We start from the raw sequence: 16664 nt of genomic DNA on the forward strand, positions 1-16664 counted from the left end.
AAGTCTAAGTAGTAACATATTTTGTTAAATCTGCAGTCTTGTAAGCAGTTTACAAGAAATGTTAAAAATTATAATAGGACAGTTAAAACATATTTTTAAAGATATTATTAAAAAAGCAGTTAAAAAGATTTAAACATGTCACCATTTTACAAAAATGATTTAAGCAAGCAGCAAAAAGAGCACAGCAAAGGTGCCAGTCTGGTGTCAATAGGCAGGGAGTTTCAAAGTGTTGTTGCTACCGTGTTATAAGATGGATTTCTCAGAACTGCAGAAAGAGTATTACGTGGCAGCTACAACAGTGTCAGAGTAGTTGAGTAGGCATATAAAGTAAGATGATCCTGCAAGTAAACTGGTCGCAAGCCCTTATGGTTTATTATGACATGTGAACACTAATAATATCTGTTTTAAGGTCTGCAATCCAATGCGTATTTATCTGGGAGTAAGCGCCATGGAACATGATGGGACTTACTTAACTCAGGCAGTGTCAGAATCTCTCTCTTTTTCTTTCTTTTTTTTTTTGCCAGATGGTCAACAATCTGGTATCAGAAAGAGTGCAAATAACTTTAAGAAATGAAAAAAAAAAATCATGAAGGGTCTTGCTTGGAAGACTTGATTTAAAGAAAGTATTTCTAACACAAGCAATCTTGATTGACGGTATCTTCTCCCTTCTTCGCAGCATGTCCCACTCCTTTGGGGAGAGCTACCGTGTGGACAGTGCATCAGGGGACCTGGCAATCAAAGTCTTCTGTGCCTGGGACTACAAGGTGATCCAGAAACGCTCCGTCCGACTTCAGAGTGAAAACATCTGCACTCACCTGAAGGCAAGTACTGAGTGTGCCAATTCAGGCTGTGAAAATGCAACAAGCTTGGTGGATAAATCGGTCTCCCTGGGAAGGCTGAGTGATGGGGCTCTCGATATCCTGTGCAGCAGGATGTTGTTGTTGTTGTTATTATTATTATTAATTATTTGTACCCCACTCATCTGACTGGGTCGCCGCAGCCACTCTGGGTAGCTAGATGTGAGAAGGTAACAAGGCATTTTGTACGACACTGAATATAAATAGTGCAGCGATATCTATGCCATGATGCTCATACCTCTCCAAACTGTATAAACTTTTCCTGAGAGATGATGCCACATGGAAGATGGAGTTTGCTTGCTTTCTGCTGCTCAGAGGGTAGGACCCAAACCAATGGCTTCAAGTTACAAGAAAGGAGATTCCAATTAAACGTTAGGAAGAACTTTCTGACATTAAGAGCTGTTCAGCCGTGGAATGGACTCCCATTGGAGGTTTTTCAGCAGAGTTAGGATGGCCATTTGTCAGGGATCATTTAGTTGTGATTCCTGCATTGCAGGGCGGTGGACCAGATTACCCTTGGGGGTCCCTTCCAACTCTACAATCCTATGATGACAACAACAAGTCTGATCTGCTCTTTTGTACAGATAACCTCCCCATATTACAGAGCAGATTACAGTCACACTCTTTGATTCCTTTGAACTCCCAGGTGCCTCTCCCACAGATTTATCGCTGGCTCCTTTTGCATTGGGTATATTGCCTACCCCTAAGAAATGCAGATTGGCCATGTAACTAGGAAGTCATGTTGCAGCCCCTGTCCTCATTTATCACTCAAGTGGTTGTTTTTCTTCTTTTCCTTTATCAGGAGTGTCTGGCTGAGCGGCGATCCAGGTCTCGCCCATTAAACCTGTGCAAGAGACTGCAGAGGCTGGCAATCCTACTGATAGCCTGGACTCTGTCTCTGGGCATTGTTCTGGGATGTGTCCTAGGAGTTCACTACTTCTCTATATACATTTACCAGGTGAGATGGCTGCTACATTGCTTTCCAAGGGCCTGCTGTGTTCTTGGCAGCAAGCACTATCTCTGATTTTCTGGGTCTGTGGCAGGGACTCCTTAGCCTCTTTGGGGAAAGAGGCCATCACTGGGCTCACATGAGGCCTGCCTTCCCCAGCTTTGGGTCCCCAGATGTTCTTGGACTACAATCCCCATCATCCCCTGCTGGCCTGGGGTGATGGGAGTTGTAGTACAACAGTGCCAGCTTTCTACTTGTTTCTTCCATGAAAGGTGGCCACTTTTCACTGTAATAAACAGGCAGATGTAGATTATTATCTCCTGCAATTTCCCAGCTTGAAAGTTGCGATTTCAGTGATAGTCATAAAGGAGGTGCTGTGATGCTTATATCCCGTTCCTAGAACCTAGAGCTCTGTTTGCATTAAATGTGGGGACTTGATAAGAGTTGGAACAGGTAACCCACGGTGCACCACTTTCACAGGTTCATCATGAGAAGCTCTTGACAAGCAACTACCTGGGCAAAGAAGCCCTGCTCCTGGCCCTGCCTCTGCTGGTGTCTCTGATTAACTTGCTCATCCCCTACATATACAACCTCCTGGCTGCCTGGGAGAAGCAGGAATCTCCCGTCCTAGAAGTGTATGTCGCCATCTGCAGGTAACACAGAGCCTAGCAGCTGAAACAGAGGAGCATGTTGCTTCCTCTGCATTTTGTGTCCAGGTATTGGCGTTGGTCCTCCATGCCTGAATGTGCTGGTGATAGCTTTTTCCCTACCTCTTTACTCCTGCCAAGCAGAAGAACAAGAGAACTAAGTGGATCACACTTAAAGCACATGGGTTCCGCCAAAGAATCCTGGGAACTCTAGCGTACCCCTTACAGAGCTACAATTCCCAGCACCCATTTAAACAAATTCATCTCCCAGGAATCTCTGGGGGGGGGGAGCCATGTGCTTTAAATGTATGCTGTGGGTGTCACCAGATTCTCCAGGTAACATTCTGGCAGTTGGAGGTGGAGTGGGTGGGTTTAGTCGATCTAACTTAGAAACAATTTTCTTCCTCAGAATATTGTTTCTTAGGAAATTCCTTTCCTCTTTTTCTTTCTTTTTGTTTTTGTCTTCAGGAACTTAATTCTGAAGATGGTTATCTTAGGGTTGCTGTGTTATCACTGGCTGAGCAGGAAAGAGACGACTTCAGAAATGGAGGTCAGTGTGAATTTGTGGCAAGTGAAGCTGCTGCTGGGACATTTCCAGCAACTGCTGGTCTTCTGTGGTTTTATCATACTGAACCAAGCCAGGCACAAAAAAGGTGGCTTTGTGTACTTGGAACAAAGTGACCCCCCACTCGGATGCTTCATAATTTCCAGCAAATAGCTCATGAGAAATGGGAAAGGTCTTTGCAGCAGGAAACCTTTTCTGGTGCTTTGAATAACCTTTTAAACTTTATTTATGCCAAATATTAGTTTCTTAAATCCGTTCATTGGGCATGCTAAAACTGGAACAATGCAAAGTATCTTGTGGAACAGGAGGAGAGTTGACCGGCTGCAGCAAAGGCAGGCTGGCGTTGCTTTCCCTTGTTTTAACCTGCAGCAAATAGAGCCCTGCCCCTCCAAAAGCAAGAGGCAAAATGTCATCTTTTTGCTGGCACGTTGCACATATAGCAGGGATGGACTCAACTTCTGTTGCTAGGGATGTCTGAAGCAACAGCAGACAGAAGAAACTGGTTGGCCAAGAGCTCCAGAAAGAGAAACACCTCTCCATTTTGCCCATTTTTCCACAGTGCTGGGAGAACTTTGTGGGGCAAGAGCTCTACCGCTTGGTGGTGATGGATTTCATTTTCTGTCTCTTGGACACCTTCTTCGCAGAGCTGATGTGGAGGTAATTATCAGGCCAATCCCTTTCCCAAATGTGAAAACTTACTCTGGCAAAGCCCTGCTTTGCAATTTGGACTGACTGGGGTGGAATCTAGACACATACAAAAATGCTTTTAAAAAAAAGCGTTTTGAAAAATATATTGAATTTGCCGTAAGCTCACCAGCACCATCTACTGTCACATTTGTATAATGCACTTATAACATTGTATCTGCAGCTGTATAGCTGTGTCCTGGGTTGAATCCAGTGAAGTCATTGCATAAATAGAACTACTTCAATGGGTACAATGGAACATCTCCTTCCCCTACACCCCACAGAATCTGCTCCAGAGGGTTAGGGAATCCTCAGAGCAGATGTGAGCAGAAGTTGTCCCCCTTGTGCAATGACTTCATGGGATACAACCCAATCTCTTTCTCTCTCTCTCTCTGACTACTACTCAGGGTTATTTTGGAGAAGAAGCTACAGAGTAAGCGGAGGCCTGAGTTTGACATTGCTCGAAATGTTCTGGAGCTCATTTATGGACAAACCTTGACCTGGTGAGAGATGCCCGCTTCCATTTTTTTGCTGGGTCACTCCTTTTCCCTTTGCATATTCATGTTATAGTCTTACATTCTGTTCACCCTGCAGATAAGAGCACTAATCTGTTTTTGAAGAAGGCAGAGGATCTTTAGATCGCATGCATTTTATTTAAAACATCTACACCCTGTCTCATGTGAGCTGCTCAGGGTGGCTTTTAGTGCAATGACATATGTTAACAGAGGAAGCTGCCTTGTACTGAATTAGGCCACTGGACCACCTACTTGATATTGTCTACACTGACCGGCAGGGGCTCTCTAAGGTTTTCACAGCCTTACCTGAAAAAGCCTAGGACTTATGCATGCAAAGCATCTTGTTCTACCTTCGAGCTGCAGGTTCTGCAAATAGCAATCCTATTAAAACAAATATCAAGACCAGCAGTAAATTAAACAATCCTAATTAACCACTTTGAAGCAGGAAAGCTTTAAATTTCCTTTAAATCTCCGCTGCCACAGTCTTTCAGGTGCTGCTGCACATCTGCACCTTGTTGTTTGTTGTTTATTTGCAGTATTTTTACCCTATTTTATATCATTCAAACTTTTAAAATAGGATCGCCACACCACAAAAACATGCAATGGGGTGGAGCCTCTAGGTCAAGCACAGCTCCTTATCATGGACCCCTTGCAGCCCATCCATCTCCACCTTCAGTCTTTCTGTGCATTCATTTCTTTCAGACTCTGCTAAAAAATTCCACCTCCTTTAAAAGCCAGAAACCAGATTGAATAATGTAAAATACTTCACAGGATTCTGGTTGCCTAATTTGAGATTCTGGTGCAAAACTGTGCAGGGGTTTACAAGCTCAGCTTAAGTAAACTACTGATCTCTCCTTTTTGTCCCCCCGCCCAGGCTGGGAGTCTTCTTTGCCCCACTCCTCCCTGTTGTCCAAATCTTCAAGTTGCTGCTCCTGTTCTATATTAAGAAGGTAATTTATCTGCCCATCTCCAACGGGCACTAATGCACTTTCCACTGCACTGAGGCAACATGCATTAGCAGAGGGTTGGCTTATGGAAGTTTTGTGGACAAAGAAATTGGGGTGGAGACAAGCTAGCAAATCACACTGAGTGGACTTGCCTCCCAGACTGCCTTCGCTCTGTCCCGAAGAAAATTAAAGGAAATGGAAACCTGATAGAGGTCCTTGACCAGCAGGAACTAACCTAGATTGTACTTTTATCAGTACCTCGGGTTACAGACGCTTCAGGTTACAGACTCCGCTAACCCAGAAATAGTACCTTGGGTTAAGAACTTTGCTTCAGGATGAGAACAGAAATCGCGCAGCAGCAGTGCGGCAGCAGCGGGAGGCCCCATTAGCTAAAGTGGTGCTTCAGGTTAAGAACAGTTTCATGTTAAGAACAGACCTCCAGAACGGATTAAGTTCTTAACCCGAGGTACCACTGTATGGCTGAGTCCCACTCAGAAGTTGCTGTTGTTAGGAGAGTGAATAAGCTAGTTTAAACTGTGTATTTTTTCCACCCTCCTAGACCAGCTTGATGAGAAATTGCCAGTCTCCCAGTAAACCCTGGCGTGCATCTCACATGAGCACCATTTTCATCACCTTGCTGTGCTTCCCTTCTTTCCTGGGTGCCTCCATATTCCTCTCCTACACCATCTGGGCGTGAGTAGATTTTCTGTTCAGTTGTAACTGACTGCAGTTACATTCCGGGTGTTAGAGGAATGCTATGACTGCTGGATGTTTTGCCACTCTTCTGTTAATTCCAGTTCTCTCAGCCATGATATCTGATATCAAAACATCCTGCTCGTTTGGGCTTCTCCGTCCCATTCTACTGCAAAGCTTGTCCCCATGCCCACCTGAAAGGCACCTTGTTACTAGTCTACACTGCTCCCTCGCTCATAAAAGCTCATCTTCCACCTAGTGCTAGTGCAGCCACACTAGTCTACCATCAAGGCACTAAAGTCTGAATGACTTCTCTGATGCTGGTGAGCATGCTGTCTTTGCGGCCTCTGGTGTCCTGCTTTTTTTAAACATACAATTTCTTGCTGTTGCTTTAAAGAATGTGTCAGAAGTCTTGCATTTGGCATCCTGCTCACGGGACATACTGTAAAGCACTCTTTCCATATGGGGGCAGGGGTCAAACATAATTAAGGATTTTTGCTTTCATTCTGGCAGACATGTGCACCTGTTTTGATACTGCTAAATAAATTATGGTATGGTACAGAATAGGTAACATATTAAAAACTTGTCTTTGTGCAAATTGGCATATAAGAGAAGTGCAGGCAACTCCCCATTTATGTGGGGATTACGTTCTGAGGCGCTGCACGCTTAAGTGAAATCTTGAATGTTGGGAACACTATTGAAAAGTCTGCAGAGACCCTCTAAACCTCCATGCTCAAACTCTCCATAGGCCACAGAGGTCAGTGCAAGTGTTTCTGGGATCGCAATTGCCAAGGCTCATGCTAGATTCTGTTCTTGCGCCATGTTTGCTGTTTTCGCCCCTTTTTGGGCCACTTCTGGGTTTGCTGTAATGCGTGCATGTGCGGTGGCGGGTGCCTTGAATGTGCATAAATGGGGAGTTGCCTGTAGTTGAAAAGGGGCCTCTAGCTACTGCAGGCAGCTGAATATTCAGACATTTACACAATCAGTTATTAGTTAAACCCATGTGGGGCCTGCAGTAAAAGGTTGCAGAGTGGAGTACTCCTGTTCAGTCAGCCATGGTCTTCTGCATGATATTCCATTCCATTCTATTCTATTCCATTCCCCTCCCACCCATTTTTCTATTGTTTTCTTTAACTCAGACAGTCAGTCAGCATTCCATGGCTGCTGAGCACACTCGGTTCTTATTTGGCTATCTTTTGTTTTGGTTTCTAAAGGTTGTTTTGTTTTTGCTTTCTGCAAAGCTTTAGGTTTTCTCAAGCCTGCTGGTATCTCCCTCTTGTGGTGTCATTTTGGCCAAATAATCAGTGACGCTCACCTTTGAACTTACATTTTTATGCTACAAATGGCTTTGTAAGTTATCGAAAAATGCTGTATAAATGTTGTAAAAACAAAATGATTAGGTGTGTAGCTTTTGTATGCCAAGTAGAGCAACAGTCCTTTGAATAGCTCTTTGATAATGAGCTGCTCTTTGTCCATCCAGAGTTAAACCATCTAAGATATGTGGACCCTTCCGAGACCACGAGACCATCTATGAGTCTGGGAAGACCTGGGTTCTGAAGCTGGAGAAATCCAACCCAAACCTCACCTGGTTTACCTGGATCCACCAGCACCTGATCCAAAATAGCTTCTTCCTGTTTTTGATTGCTGGAATTTTGCTGTAAGTTGGAAAGACTCCGTTATTTATCTAAGCTTAGAAAGCCATAGATGGTTTCTCCCTTCCCAACCCAAATAATCAAAGTGGTTTGGTGAATACCATACAGGGTTTACCGAGAATGGCATATACCTCAACCTGTGATATAATTGGAAGGAAGGCTGATTGTGTGCCCTGTTCTCAGCATAGTTCAGCTTCAGTAGCATCAGCTGTACTCTTCTGTAAAAGGTTGATGGCTTCCACTGTGGGACACCTCCCCTTATCAAGCTGGGGTACCTCATAAGCTAGCACTAATGCAACTTACTAAACCTGTAAATATAACCTGCATATTTCAAGCTTTTCTTTACCACTGTTGATGCCATATGCTGTTCCAACACCACCGCAATTTCCTATTTGGTGGCCTTCGTATTTGTTGCTGGATTCCCATTTCCAACGTCTGTGGCAACTGGCCACCTGGCTGGGGCTGATGGAAGTTGCGCAACATTTGGAGGGGCACCACATTAGTTACCCGTGTTACGTAATCCAATTACGATGCAATCCAGAGAAGGAAATTTTGGGGTGTTTCTTTGTGCAGCTAACCATACCTAATGGAATGTGCACCTCAAAGCTGTCAGAGGCTGAGGCACCAATATACGCGTGGGAATGAGTGTCTTAGATGTGCCAACACCCAGGATTTCTGACTGCCCAATGGATCATGAGGGTTTAATGCCCTCCCTCTTCTCTGTATGAGGGCAGACGATGATGCATCAGTTCTGTCACCAATCTGTTCCACATTCCTGGTGTGCATATTACTCTTCTGCGCATTTCTCGCTTAACATCTCTCTGTGCTCATTCTGTCCCGCGCCTTTGTGATTTTGCAGAGCTGTGATCTACCTCAACTTCCAAGTGGTGAAAGGTCAGCGGAAAATCATTACCCTGCTGAAGGAGCAGATTGCCAATGTGAGTGGAGTCTGCTTTATCCTGTGCAGTTCCGAGACCTGAAAGTGCTGCTACCGTATTTTTTGCACCATAACACTCACTTTTTTCCTCCTAAAAAGTAAGGGGAAATGTCTGTGCGTGTTATGGAGGGAATGCCTACAGGTGGCATGCCTACAGATTTTCCTCCTCTAAAAACTACGTGCGTGTTATGGAGCGAAAAATACGGTAATTCCTGCTTTGTCAGAGAATATGAGTACCATGCTGAGTGGGGCCTTAAGAACTGGGCCCTTAGTTCTTGGAATTTATTGGAACCAAAGCAAATGGGCTGCAGTCTGTTTCTTTCCCTGAATGAATGAATGGAGAATTATTTCCCCTGTGGTGAAAAGCAGTGCAATAGAAGCATACTTGGTTTCTCAGCTTCCATTGAAAGATATTTCTGAAGACGGCTGTGTATATGTGTGTGCTCACGCAAAGTGCTTGTATACAAAATTCTACAGATGCATCTTCCACATTAGGTTCCTGCTGTGAACAGTCCCTTTGTCTGCATGAATCATGCTAGTCATAATGGCAGGACACTTCACTAATAATAAATAGATTAAACTTGCATAGACCCCTACAGCAGTTAGGAAAACGCAATAGGCATTACAAATTTTTATTATCTGCCTGAAATGCTTCTTGGGAGATGGCAGAATAGATTTTAACCCCTCCAGGAACGGCAAACAAGCCCATGCTGCTGAAGATGTCAGTCTCCTGTTGCCTCCCTTCAAGCTTCTTCCTGTTCAGGAAATTTCACGGTAATCTCATCCACCTTCAGTCCCAGAACGTCCATTCTTACCATTTGCCAGCAATCCCAGCTTCCATGGAAAGGCAAATGGAAATGTTTCCTTGAGCTGGATGAAGTGAGCACAGATCGTATTTGTTTCAACCTTTTATATAGATTCCTAACATTGCTAGCATTTGTTCAAGAAAGCCACTTTCCCGCAACTCACCTTAATGTCTCTAATGTTCCAGGAAGGGGAAGACAAGATGTTTCTCATTCAGAAGCTTCATACTATATATGGGAAATGAGAATGCAGCAATTGAAGATGAGGTAAGGCTTTGGGGGCAGTTGAAGGTGAGGTAAGACTATTGAGGAGCTCCATGGAATTGACAAGATGCTGCTGCCAAGCTGCTTGGCTGGGTAGCACATACATAATGGATTACTGCCTTAGCCAAAGCTAGTGTACACCTTACACTGAGCCCATCCAGGTGCAGCAGAGGCTAATGGGGCGGGGCAGAGGAAGCAAAAAGGTAGGAGGAAAAGGTACTGTAGAAGGAAAGTGGAGACAGTATAACAGAAGTTTGTAACTTCCTGATGAAGGACCTGAGAGGTCCAAAACATGCTGGATATTAGGAAACTTTTTCTCCTCTCCCTTTGCTTCCTGCTTACCCGATGACCCCTAAGCCCACATAGCCTGTGCAGTTTGTGCCTGGCAGACTGGGTGCTTTTGAATGATGCATCAAAGCACCTTGATCTTCCCTTGTCTGAATTGTGCAGTGAGCCTCCACGAATACAGGAGACTGGCCCTGCAGTTTCTGGGAGGTGATGAGGATGGCAAGAGCTTTGCATACTCCCCCCCCCCCACTCACCCTGCTTATGAATGGATTTTATATAAGCAAAACATCTGCAGAGACTGGTAACGAGACAAGCTTGGCTGTGTTGCAGCGCTCTCTCCTGTTACTGCTTAATGTATGCATATGTACACACAGAGAGAAAGGAAATGCAGTCCATTTTTGAAAATGTATTTCACTAGGAAATCAAATTGATGGAAGTAAATTGCAGGACCTTGGGGGCAAGCAAGATATGATGGTAGCAGATTGGAGGGAATCAGATTGCTATCAATTTCCTATGAAACAGGGCAGGGGAGCAATTTAAATTGCAGCATGGGAAAGTGGGAGGGTGCTGAACTCTTGCTCTGCCTGTACTTTTTTCCAAGTTGTTTTTCTCTTCCATCAGAAACAGTGCCTGCCAAAAATAAATTGGGGGGAGAGCAGGTGGGAGAATCGCCTAGGTTTCATTTTAAATTACCATCACTCTGCTTAATAGGAATTTGGCATGATCCGCTAATGCAGGATTGTGCCACTGTTGCATCTTGTTTGTCCTTGGATGCTGGCAATCTCTTAGCTCTTCTGTTCACTTCCCAGCACACTCCCAAGGCAATAATTTACAAGCAAGATTAGAGGTGGAGGGTGTGTTACTAACAGCCATTCTGGTAAGTGAGGAACGTAAAAGAGCACTAAAAGGAAGAACTGAAAAATATAGGTGTTGTTGCTGAGTGGTGCATATTTAGGACCATTATTCTGATTGTAAAAATAAAACCAATTCTCTAATAACAATGGCAGCTGAAATTTCCCTTTCAATCCAGCAGTATATCAGTGGATGTGCAAGATGAACCTTTGCCTGAAATGCTCCTTGTGAGATGGAGGATTGATGTCAGCTGCTCTAGGAATGCTCTGAGGAATAGCCCATGCTGCTGGAAATGTCGGTCTCCTCTTGTCTGCCTTCAAGCTTTTCTGTGTTCAGAAGATCATGAGAATCTCATCCATCTTCAGCCCAATAACATCCCTTCTTAATATTGGCTGGCAGTTCCAGCTTCCATGAACAGGCAAATTGAAATGTTCCTTGAGCTGGACCCAAGTACTTGAAGCATACAGAAACTAATGATATTTAAAAGAGAAGGACCAAACACTGAATTTTTAAGAATTGTAATGGCCCTTCCTTTTGGGCCTTGCACAGTGGATTTATAGGGCCATTGAAGCACAATAAGAGGATTGTAAGACATTTGTTGGCAGGATGCCATTTTTACCAGGACATCTTGATTTGATGTTATTAAAAACATTTTCTTTTGAAAAACTACCCAATTACAGCTGATCATGAAGCCTGGATAGCTCAGTTGGTTAGAGTTTGGTGCTGATAACGCCAAGGTGACAGGTTCGATCCCTGTATGGGACAGCAGCATATTCCTGCATTGCAGGGGTTGGACTAAATGAACCTCAGGGTCCCTCCCAACACTACAATTCTGTGATTCTACTTGTGAAGATTTGGTTTCGCCCCTTCACCTTCTACCCTGCCCCATCCTTTCCTCTTTTGCTGTTCCCCTTGTTTGTGAGCCTGGTGGCAGTACATCTTTTCATTATTATTGATCTGAGTAACTTTGAGAGACAATAATTGTCAGAAAAACAGCATAGATTATAGCTGATGATAATATAACAGATCACCACCATCTTTTTCAAGATTCCTTAGTTTAAATGTACTTTTATGCTTAAATGTATCTTAGTTTGATTCCCCCCCCCCCAATTGCTTCTGGACCATTTCCTGAACGTTTAAAGCTCTTTTCTCGGCAGTGTTACACTGCTTAGCTCAAAATACCTTCCCAAGGAAACTCCCCAAATTGGTTCTGTCCTAACCATCTAAAAATTAGTCACACTGTTTTTATTCCATCAGGTTTTTAAAGGATGAGAGGAGGTGGCTATTTTTAAACTTCCAAAGTGTCACCTCCTTCACATGGCCCAAAGTCTGTGATTGATTCTGGGCAAAAGGAGGCAGGGCTCGGCACAGAAAATTAGTCCAAGCAAGTCGCTTCTTCACTGATGTACAGGATGGATGGACAAATGGATCCTTTGCCTTTTCACCATTCTGTTAATCAAAGATCTTGCCATTGTAGCAGATGAAGCAAGGGGCATGGGGTTTGCTGTAAACGACAATGGTTAGTGAGAATGACATGCAACTAATAATGTCACAAAAGGATATGGCAGAAGGCAAGTTTCATGCCACATATAATCAAATAGGTGCCCTCGACACACAACCACATTCCACAGGCCAGTTGCAACTGCTGTTGTGTGAATACCTGAAGGGAGAAATTTATTCTATATTATATTATGTAAAAGTTACAATATCCCTGAAACCAAGAGGTACCTTTTGGATTCTTTGTTAACAACTCTGCATTCACTGCATGAACAAAGTATCCTGCAAAGAGGCTCTAAGCCACAGAAGGAATTTGAGAACTGGCACAGACGCCATGGGAACTTGGACTGTGAGAAATGAAGACCTTAATTAAAATAAATGGATGAGACAGACATGTAGTTTGTCCTCCCCTTCCATAGAAGCATTCTCTTCCAGCATCCTAGTAGCACATGCAGAACAGAAGAGGCAATATACTGAATGATTTAAATAGGAAAATATTTACTTTTGGGTTCAAAGTACATCCAAAGTCCATAGCAGCAATGTTGTTTCCACTGCCTGCAGGGAACTATTAAGTTCTGCTGGCTATAAATTTTGCTAGCTGCTGCTTCCTAAGTGATAAGACTAGGACTGTTGCCTAGGTCTCTTTCTGCTGCTCCATGTCCAACCAAGGTACCTGAGGTGAGAGCAATCTCCAGCTTCAATCACATTGGATTGTAGAATGAAACCACTGCATCACATTGGATAAGCCATTGCCATCACGCGCACTGGTCTCTACAACAGTGATGGGCTGCTTGGCACAGGCAATGATATCCTGGATTCGGAACAATGACTTCATCTCCACAAGGGACATATAGCAGGGTAGGTCACTAAAGTCCAAGTAGAGAGAGAAAACAGTAGTCACACACTTTTTACTGCCTGCTGAACTTTCCAATAAAAAGCCCTGCAGTGGAACATTGTGAGCAGGTTGCAAATCAACTGAAAATTAAAATATCCCCATTCTGATAACTCTCATCATCCCACTGCCTTGCCACTGGCTACTAATAGTCACTGAAGCCCATCAAATTCTGCTCCCCCTCTTCCAGAGTCCCTTGCACAGAGATTAAAGTTAAATATCACTTACATCTTGTTGAAAATGATGAGTACAGGGACTGATGCTAGCTGCTCAGCAGAAAGAAGTGACAGAAGCTGAATGCAGGATGAGGAGATTTGCGTAGGCTTAGCAGCATCAATCATGTACTGCAGGAGAGACAGAAAGAAAAAGAGAATGATTCAAAGGGAGCCCCAAAGTGAAAAACTAAAGTTCCAGAGTTTTCCAACACAGCATAGCCAGAAGAATTTGGAAATATGCATGAACCACTGAGGTGCTGCAGCATACAAACTGCCTAGTTATTCTCTGGTCAGAGCAAGATTTTCTAGAAATTTGAGTTATTTTTTCTAAGTGGAAGTATAGTACATAGGGCTGCTAAGGAGCAGATGCAGGACGTGCTGATGTTCCAGGCTCTTCAGACCCTATGCTTTCATTTTTAATGAAAGTAAGTAATTAAGAGCAGCAAACAGCCACAGGAGTGGACAGATTTCCCTTACCAGGACGCAGCAACAGTCACTGTAATAACTAGACCAGATGGGGCCCATGCATCCTCCCAGTTCACGAATTGTGATTTTCTTTCGTATTTGAAGGTCAGTAAGGTTTGTGCCAACCTGCAAAGGGACAATCACCAATTAGACTTGTACGCTGGCGGGTAACTGAGCTGTTATTCACAACACAGGCAAAGGGATTGGTCCAGGTACTTCTGTCAAGCATGACTCAACTCTTGGCACTAGAAGAATCTGATTGGAGCTCTTCCATGCACTTAAAAGGCCCGATAAGCTGGAGATGCAGTTACAATTCTCAAAACAAGCTATTGCTGCCTTATAATGACAGTGCAATCCTGTGCATACTTAGTTGGAAGTTAAAGAACTCAATGTGTCTTACTCCCAAATACGTGCATAGGTTTGAAGTCTTCTACTGGCAGCAAGTCCCACTGAGTTCAATGGGATTTGCTTCTCAGTAGACATTTATGGGATCACACTGTACATATCTCATGGATCAAGCAGCCTGTTGTGGACTAATTCATACTGTAAAAGTGTCATTTTGTGTAGGTAACCTAAGAGCTGTGGGGTGTGAAATAACAGCGTTCCCAGGGAGTACTGGTATAGAGAATGGTGAAGCTACCCTTTAGCTACATCACAGAGAGTTGGTCAAAGTGTTTTAAAACAAATTAATTTGGTTTGAGGTTTAGTTTATTTACATGACTCATCTGGGCAGAGGGCTCTAGGAATGTTTGTGTGATCAAAACCACAGTGCTTAAGGATAACTCAACAGTTTCAACCAGTGTCTTGAGAGCACTACAAGTTTCTTGGTTGTTTTTATTGATGGTGTGTTGCCCAGAAACCCCAAAACGCTGAATGTGGTCTTGCCTTATACATGCCACTGAACTATGTCCTCTCCTTGTGTACAATTGCTTCTTTTCCCAAAGTTGCTGAGCTTCTCCAAGCTTATTTTGAAAATATTTGGAGCAATATTAATACTTGCTGGAGGCTGGGGACGGGGAAACGTGTTAATACAGTGGTACCTCGCAAGACGAATGCCTCGCAAGACGAAAAACGCGCAAGACGAAAGAGTTTTCCGTTTTTTGAGTCGTTCCGCAAGACGAATTTCCCTATGGGCTTGCTTCGCAAGACGAAACGTCTTGCGAGTTCTTGCGAGTTTGTTTCCTTTTTCTCAAAGCCGCTAAGCCGCTAATAGCCGTGCTTCGCAAGACGAAAAAACCGCAAGACGAAGGGACTCACGGAACGGATTAATTTCGTCTTGCGAGGCACCACTGTAGTTTTGCAGTGTGCAATGAACTGTAAGCCGACTACAACACACAGCCATGTGTAAGCTATATAAGCTATATAAGAAGTGAATCCTTTGTAACAAGAAGAGTGACAAAATGCAACAAAGGTAATCACAGCAGAAACTATAGGAAGAGGTTGGGGCCTGTCTTAGAACAACCCCTCCCTGAGAGCCACCTACCGGCCATTATCACACAAGCAAAAACCACTCTGAAATAAACCAATCTGTATATACAGTGTTCAGTTTCACTGATGAAATTTGCTCAATGAAGTTTGATTTCATTGACGACAGAAGTGTAAAACATTAGCTAGTGTGACCACAGCAATGCCCTTATCTTTACCACAATTTGCTTCTGTCAAAGATTTTGCCATGTCTTCCTGTCAGGAGCAGTAAATCATCTCTAATCTGGGTACCACAACATCCTGTACCAATTGGAACACAAGAAACTGCTTTATGCCAAGTCATACTGTTGGTGGGCTAGCTGGGCAATATTTACTGGGGCTGACAGTGGTTCTTTCCTACCGATGCTACTCAAGATCCTTTGAACAAGATGTTCAGGAGCAAACCTGCTGGCACCTTCTGCTTGCAGAGCACATGCTCTACAGCTGAGCCCCATCTGCTGAGCCACAAGAACCAAACCAAAAACAAGAAAGGCCATACCGTAGGCAGAGTAGCTGGCGGCTCCCCAAGGTCTTTGGCACCATCTTTGGAGCTCAGCTGTGCAGAGAGACTGTTAAGGAAAGTGGTGGGAATGGAATGGAGAAAGGTTCGGTACAACACAGCACAGACAGAGCCCAAACAGGTGCAAGGGGTTCCCTTCAACCCCCAGGAGAGAGGATGGGAGTAGGGTTGCCATATGTCCTCTTTTCCCAGGGCATGTCCTCTTTTTTGAGTCATCGTAGTGATCCATAGTTAAAAGTGGAAGTCATGAAGGTTTTGCTTTTCAAAATATGGCAACCCTCATGGGAAGGGTCTGTTGTCATGAAGCCAGCCTCCCACCACACTTAACTTTCTGTCACCAGGAATTATCTCCTCCCCCTCTCCTTCCCTCCCTGGCCTTTTGCCCATCTTGTGCCTAGTCGCACTGCCAGGCAGGCATGGATGACCAGCAAGAGGGGCACAAGAAGAAGAAGAAGAGTTTGGATTTGATATCCCGCTTTATCACTACCTGAAGGAGTCTCAAAGCGGCTAACAATCTCCTTTCCCTTCCTCCCCCACAACAAACACTCTGTGAGGTGAGTGGGGTTGAGAGACTTCAAAGAAGTGTGACTGGCCCAAAGTCACCCAGCAGCTGCATGTGGAGGAGCGGGGAATCGATCCCAGTTCACCAGATTACGAGTCCACCGCTCTTAACCACTACACCACACAGGCCAAAGAGATGCAGCTCACCCACCACCCCTTTCCACCCTAGGCAGCCTCCCCGCTTCCTCCGCCGCCGCCTCTGCACCCGCAACCCCATCCCCGGCCCTCCTCCCAGCCGCGAGGGGATATTCTGCAGCCGCTTCACCAGCAGAGTCTTGCCCGCGCCCGAACCCCCCAGAAGCAAGTAAGTGGAGCCGCCGCCGCCGCCGCCGCCGCTGGCCATCACCATAGCAACCAGAGGCGACCGCTTACTCCCGGCCACGAATCCATCCGTTCC

General features: G+C 44.5%; 2 protein-coding genes and 1 non-coding gene across 8 annotated transcripts in view; 2 read left to right on the plus strand and 1 right to left on the minus strand.

Annotated features, from left to right (window-relative positions):
* Positions 1-11322, plus strand: part of TMC6 (transmembrane channel like 6) — a 28310-nt gene extending 16988 nt beyond the window's left edge. For 5 of the 6 annotated variants that reach the window (XM_053375613.1, XM_053375615.1, XM_053375614.1 and 2 more), the window contains 12 exons: positions 677-821; positions 1660-1815; positions 2287-2459; positions 2922-3003; positions 3578-3675; positions 4110-4205; positions 5092-5167; positions 5724-5857; positions 7338-7514; positions 8369-8447; positions 9438-9516; positions 10832-11322. In XM_053375613.1, coding sequence (XP_053231588.1) covers positions 677-821; positions 1660-1815; positions 2287-2459; positions 2922-3003; positions 3578-3675; positions 4110-4205; positions 5092-5167; positions 5724-5857; positions 7338-7514; positions 8369-8447; positions 9438-9494 — 1273 coding nt within the window. In that variant the 3' untranslated portion in view covers positions 9495-9516; positions 10832-11322. The remainder of the gene's footprint in view (positions 1-676; positions 822-1659; positions 1816-2286; positions 2460-2921; positions 3004-3577; positions 3676-4109; positions 4206-5091; positions 5168-5723; positions 5858-7337; positions 7515-8368; positions 8448-9437; positions 9517-10831) is intronic. The other variant, XM_053375617.1, reaches the window with a different exon arrangement.
* A 22-nt stretch (positions 11323-11344) lies between these two features.
* Positions 11345-11418, plus strand: TRNAI-GAU (transfer RNA isoleucine (anticodon GAU)). The gene has a single exon. It is a non-coding gene; the product is annotated as a tRNA-Ile (tRNA).
* A 1210-nt stretch (positions 11419-12628) lies between these two features.
* Positions 12629-16634, minus strand: ARL16 (ADP ribosylation factor like GTPase 16). Its single transcript, XM_053375630.1, has 5 exons — positions 16516-16634; positions 15686-15743; positions 13735-13848; positions 13271-13386; positions 12629-13016 (listed from the first exon to the last, which is right to left on the minus strand). Exons 1-5 carry the CDS (start codon positions 16614-16616, stop codon positions 12848-12850), a joined length of 558 nt encoding a protein of 185 aa, XP_053231605.1. The 5' UTR covers positions 16617-16634; the 3' UTR covers positions 12629-12847.
* Between the last annotated feature and the right edge of the window lie 30 nt (positions 16635-16664).

Source organism: Podarcis raffonei, chromosome 2 (assembly GCF_027172205.1).
Source record: "Podarcis raffonei isolate rPodRaf1 chromosome 2, rPodRaf1.pri, whole genome shotgun sequence".
In the NCBI taxonomy this organism is placed as follows: Eukaryota; Metazoa; Chordata; class Lepidosauria; order Squamata; family Lacertidae; genus Podarcis; species Podarcis raffonei.

Bases quoted from the DNA above. Each gene is read 5' to 3' on its own strand.
- ARL16 (XM_053375630.1), bottom strand. From the start codon at position 16,616: ATGGTGATGGCCAGCGGCGGCGGCGGCGGCGGCGGCTCCACTTACTTG. The intron at 15,744-16,515 runs TATCCCCTCGCG...TCTCTCTGCACA, and splicing joins CTGGTGAAGCGGCTGCAGAA to GCTGAGCTCCAAAGATGGTG. The intron at 13,387-13,734 runs GTAAGGGAAATC...TCTCTCCTGCAG, and splicing joins GTGACTGTTGCTGCGTCCTG to TACATGATTGATGCTGCTAA.